The 5,414-nt window shown below is 42.7% G+C and overlaps 1 protein-coding gene across 1 annotated transcript; it reads left to right on the top strand.

Moving 5' to 3' along the window:
- The first annotated feature begins 425 nt into the window (after window positions 1-425).
- LOC147928552 (uncharacterized) lies at window positions 426-4,711 on the top strand. The gene is made up of 4 exons (XM_087486195.1): window positions 426-1,533; window positions 2,521-3,202; window positions 3,934-4,058; window positions 4,188-4,711. Exons 1-4 carry the CDS (start codon window positions 426-428, stop codon window positions 4,709-4,711), a joined length of 2,439 nt encoding a protein of 812 aa, XP_087342321.1.
- The last annotated feature ends 703 nt before the right edge of the window (window positions 4,712-5,414 follow it).

Below are 5,414 nucleotides of genomic sequence, written 5' to 3'. Positions count from 1 at the left end.
CTTAAGTCAAACATATATCACATGTATAGGTTAAGGAAGGAGATGTCACTATCCTTGTGTAAAATCGTGTACAGCATCTTATTAGAATATCCCGTTTGTAAATGACTATAAGTAGGTTGATCTAGGTACCATATTAAGTAAGAAGCTATTTTCTTCTTCTACACTTCTCTCTCTATTCTCTTACACTCCTATCCAATTACTAAACCTAAAACCGCAAACTAACTTACTCTCACTACACTTTGTCTCTCTCTCTCACTTCTTGAACCTAAAACTTACATGGTATCAGAGCAAGGTTGCTCCTAGTTCTCAATCTCTCACCCATTCATCACTTCTGCTCCTAATACTTCCCTTCATTTCTGTTTCAATCGCAAGAAGCGATTTCTTTTAACCGTTGGATAAAGCTATTGACCAGCGGACAAAACACCATGGAAGGTACCAAGACCTTGATCGTTCCAGTTACTCTCAAAGGAGAGAACTACCTGTTGTGGGCAAGGACCACAAAGACGGCGCTATGCGGCCGAGGGCTTTGGACCCATATTACCACGAGTGAGGCTCCAAAGGAAGAGTCCATCGTAGACGGCAAAGAAGCGGTCACAAGTGGTGGAGACAAATGGTTTCAAGAAGACCAAAGTGTTCTCGCCATCATTCAAAACTCTCTTGATGCTCCAATACTTGAAGCCTACTCATACTGCGAGATGGCCAAGGATCTGTGGGACACATTACAAAATGTGTTCGGCAACACCACCAACTTAAACCGAGTATTTGAAATCAAGAGGGCCATTAGCAACCTAAGCCAAGAAGACATGGAGTTCACCAAACACTTTGGGAAGTTTAGGTCCCTTTGGGCTGAGCTTGAGATGCTTAGGCCGGCCACACTTGATCCTGCCATACTAAACGAGAGGCGAGAGCAGGACAAGGTGTTCGGTCTACTTCTCACACTAAATCCTTCTTACAATGATCTCATCAAACACATCTTGAGGTCAGATAAACTCCCTAGTCTAGATGATGTGTGTAGCCAGATCCAAAAGGAGCATGGCTCCATGGGGTTGTTTGGGAGCAAAGGAGAGCTTGTAACGGCCAACAAAGTGGAGATAGCTTCCGCAAATAAAGGTTACTTCAAACATGATGACAAAAACCCTCCTATTTGTGACCACTGTAAGAAGGTTGGCCACTTCAAGAGCAGGTGCTGGATCCTCCACCCTCATCTCCGAGTCAATCGGTCCATGAACAACCGAGGAGGGCCACCACGAGCGCATCAAGCAACAATGGTGGGAGAAGCAACGACCTCCGATTCAGGCCACCAAGTCTCCGGAGGTAATGGAGTTGCTCTCGCTGCCTCCTCTGAATTGGTAAAGAAATCAGACCTTGATGCTCTCATCAAAGCCCTCAAGGAGGCCTCCGGTAACTCATTCCTTGCTCTTAAACCGAATAAACCTCTCATTGTAGATTCTGGTGCATCACACCATATGATTAGTGACCCTAAGTTAATTAGTGACATTAAACCTGCCATAGGGAATGTGACTATAGCTAATGGTGAGAAGGTACCTATTAGGGGAATAGGAAACTTAAAATTATTTGATAAATCCTCTAAAGCATTTTATATGCCTAACTTTACCTCCAATCTCTTATCAGTTAAAAGAGCCACCACTGATTTAAATTGTTATGCTATATTTGGTCCTAATAATGTGTATTTTCAGGATATTGAAACAAGTAAAGTTCTTGGCCAAGGAGTCACTCAAGATGACCTCTACTTGCTTAAGGACCTAAATATATCTTCCTCTTCAAATTCTTCCTGTTTTAGTTCAGTTAATGTTCAAGAAAACAATGTTATGTGGCATGCTAGACTAGGACATCCTCACTCTAGAGCTCTAGAATTAATTTTTCCAAATATTTCTTTTAAAAATGATGAGTGTGAGGCTTGTATCCTTGGTAAACATTGCAAATCTGTTTTTCCTAAATCATTGACTATTTATGAAAATTGTTTTGATTTGGTTCACTCTGATGTATGGACATCACCTTGCTTGTCTAGAGAAAATCAAAAGTATTTTGTTACATTCATTGATGAGAAATCTAAATATACATGGCTCACACTTCTTCCTACTAAAGATAGAGTTCTTGAAGCATTTATTAGCTTTCAAAATTATGTAACTAACCACTATAATGCAAAAATAAAGATTTTGAGATCAGATAATGGTGGAGAATACACAAGTCATACCTTCAAACAACACCTCACCAACCGTGGCATAATTCATCAAACAAGCTGCCCATACACTCCACAACAAAATGGTGTAGCTGAGCGAAAGAATAGACACTTAATGGAGGTGGCTCGCTCAATGATGTTCCATACAAATGTTCCAAAACGCTTTTGGGGAGATGCAGTTCTTGCGGCATGTTACCTCATCAACCGCATTCCAACAAAAATCCTACAAGATCAATCACCGTTTGAGGTACTAAACAAAGAGAAACCCATTATTGATCACTTACGTGTGTTTGGTTATGTGTGTTTTGTGTTAAAACCAGGAGAATTACGCAACAAGCTTGACACCAAGAGTACCAAGAGCATGTTTCTTGGTTACTCTACCACACAAAAGGGCTATAAATGCTATGATCCTGAGACTAGACGAGTGCTGGTGTCTCGTGATGTGAAGTTTGTGGAAACTCGAGGATATTATGACCAGAAAAATTGGGATGAACTTAGAGAAATATCAACCTCACCATCCGATCGTGCCAAGAACCTTCGGATCATACTTGAAAGGCTAGGGGTCGAAACCAATCGGGACGGTGACAATCCCTCCGGGCCAAACGCACCAGAAGAAGGTGTTCCACCTACTGACTCCAACCCAACTGGTTCAGATACAGTCCCTACTCAGCCCACTTCAGGTGACCCGTCCGCACCCAATGACGAACTCTCACAAAGCCTCGAGGAGGAAATGCATCCTGAGGAACCAACCGGCCAAAACGAGGACGCCCATGAAGATAATGATCATGAGGAAGTCATACCACTACGACGGAGCCAGCGTCTCAAGTTTGACCCATCTCACTGGAAGAACACTCTCGAGTGTACTACAACAACATGGCCGTTGCCCATCCCATTCAAGCAGTGTGCACTCTTGCTCATTTTCCTATGGAACACCAAGCCTTTCTTGGCCAAATTGATAAGCATTGGGTTCCACAAACTTATGATGAGGCTAAGGAACACAAGGTATGGCGCGATGCGGTACATGCGGAGAAACTGGCCATGGAGAAAAATCACACATGGGATGAAGCTGACTTACCCAAAGGGAAGAAGGCAGTCACATCACGCTGGATCTTTACTATCAAATACAAGAGTGACGGGGAGATTGAACGCCATAAGGCCCGCCTAGTCGCACGTGGGTTCACGCAAACGTACGGGGAGGACTATCTTGATACGTTTGCTCCGGTGGCCAAACTACACACTGTTCAAGTTGTTCTATCACTGGCCACCAACTTGGACTGGGAGCTTTGGCAAATGGACGTTAAAAATGCGTTCTTACAAGGGGAACTTGAAGATGAGGTCTACATGCGACCACCACCTGGTCTGGAAAACACCATTGGCCCGGGAAAAGTCTTTAAGCTCCACAAGGCCATCTACGGTTTAAAACAGTCACCAAGAGCATGGTACCACAAACTGAGCACTACCCTACTTAGAAGAGGTTTTTGCAAATCGGAAGCTGACCATACTCTCTTCACACTACCAAGTGATAAAGGTATTGTAGTCATTCTAGTATATGTTGATGATATCATCATAACTGGAAATGACAAGGTAGGTATTAAAGAGACTAAAGATTTCCTTAAATCAGTTTTTGACATTAAAGACCTTGGAGAGCTCAAATATTTTCTTGGGATAGAGGTATATAGGACTAATGAGGGATTATTCTTATCACAAAAAAAATATGCACTTGATCTTTTAAGTGAAGCAGGAAAGCTTGGTTCAAAGGCTGTGACAACACCACTTGAAGAAAACTATAAGGCAGGAGGCAAGGGGGAGCTTGAGGCGGCTCCATTTGAAGATGTCACGAGATATCGGAGATTAGTGGGTAAGCTTATATACCTTACCATTACTCGACCTGATATTTGTTTTGCTGTGAACCAGGCTAGCCAACACATGCAAAACCCTACTGTCCATCATTGGAACATGGTGAATCGCATCCTCAAATATATCAAAGGAGCACCAGGACAAGGAATTTGGATGGGACGCAATGAAAACACGGAGTTGGTGGGATATTATGATGCGGATTATGCCGGAGACCGTGACGATCGTCGATCAACCACAGGGTATTGCACGTTCCTAGGAGGAAACCTTGTCACCTGGAAGAGCAAGAAGCAAAAGGTGGTATCCCTTTCAAGTGCAGAAGCCGAGTATAGGGCCATGAGAAAACTGACTACCGAACTGATGTGGCTTAAAGCTTTACTCAAGGATCTTGGAGTAGAGTCATCAAGACCTATCACAATGCATTGTGATAATGAGGCAGCCATTCACATAGCCACTAATTCTGTGTTTCACGAAAGGACAAAACACATAGAGGTTGATTGTCACAAAGTAAGGGAGCAAATTCAACTTGGTGTCACTCTCCCTTGCCACACTAAAAGTTCTGAACAGCTAGCTGACATTCTCACCAAGGCAGCCAGTCCACAAGTGTGTGAGTATATTCACTCTAAACTTGGTCTTATAGACCTCACTCGGCCATGAGCATTCTCACATGGCACCTACACTCTTTTTCCCTTAAGTATAGTTTTTCCCAAGTGGTTTTCTATACTAAGGTTTTTAATGAGGTAGGTGTTCATGATCTTCAAGCTTTATCGACAATAAGTCGCTTAAGCTTGAGGGGGAGTATGAGAACTCACACACACAAGCACCATCCGTACCATACCGGCCGTACAAGCACCATCTGTACCATACCGTCTGTACAAGCACCGTCCGTACAATGCGATGGGCCATCCGTACCATGAGGCGCCTAAACAAGTCCAGCCCATGTTGAGAAGCCTTCTAAAGCAAAGGAACATCTAGATCCTTCTCCTATTAGCCGTTGGCGAGTTTGAGGCAAGTGGGAGGTCTTAAGTCAAACATATATCACATGTATAGGTTAAGGAAGGAGATGTCACTATCCTTGTGTAAAATCGTGTACAGCATCTTATTAGAATATCCCCTTTGTAAATGACTATAAGTAGGTTGTATCTAGGTACCATATTAAGTAAGAAGCTATTTTCTTCTTCTACACTTCTCTCTCTATTCTCTTACACTCCTATCCAATTACTAAACCTAAAACCGCAAACTAACTTACTATCACTACACTTTGTCTCTCTCTCTCACTTCTTGAACCTAAAACTTACACTAAGCCCTATTTTCTCGGTTTTTGCTTGTTTTGGGACAAAATGGGTATAAGTGTTTTTTA

The sequence above is a fragment of the Camelina sativa genome, chromosome 14 (genome assembly GCF_030686135.1).
Source record: "Camelina sativa cultivar CO46 ecotype springtype chromosome 14, ASM3068613v1".
Classification (NCBI taxonomy): domain Eukaryota; kingdom Viridiplantae; phylum Streptophyta; class Magnoliopsida; order Brassicales; family Brassicaceae; genus Camelina; species Camelina sativa.
Note: the sequence above shows the minus strand (reverse complement) of the source record. Positions and strands in the feature narration are given on the sequence as shown.

Bases quoted from the DNA above. Each gene is read 5' to 3' on its own strand.
- LOC147928552 (XM_087486195.1), top strand. From the start codon at position 426: ATGGAAGGTACCAAGACCTTGATCGTTCCAGTTACTCTCAAAGGAGAG. The intron at 1,534-2,520 runs GTGAGAAGGTAC...TGTTAAAACCAG, and splicing joins GAATGTGACTATAGCTAATG to GAGAATTACGCAACAAGCTT. The intron at 3,203-3,933 runs GTATGGCGCGAT...TGATCTTTTAAG, and splicing joins ATGAGGCTAAGGAACACAAG to TGAAGCAGGAAAGCTTGGTT.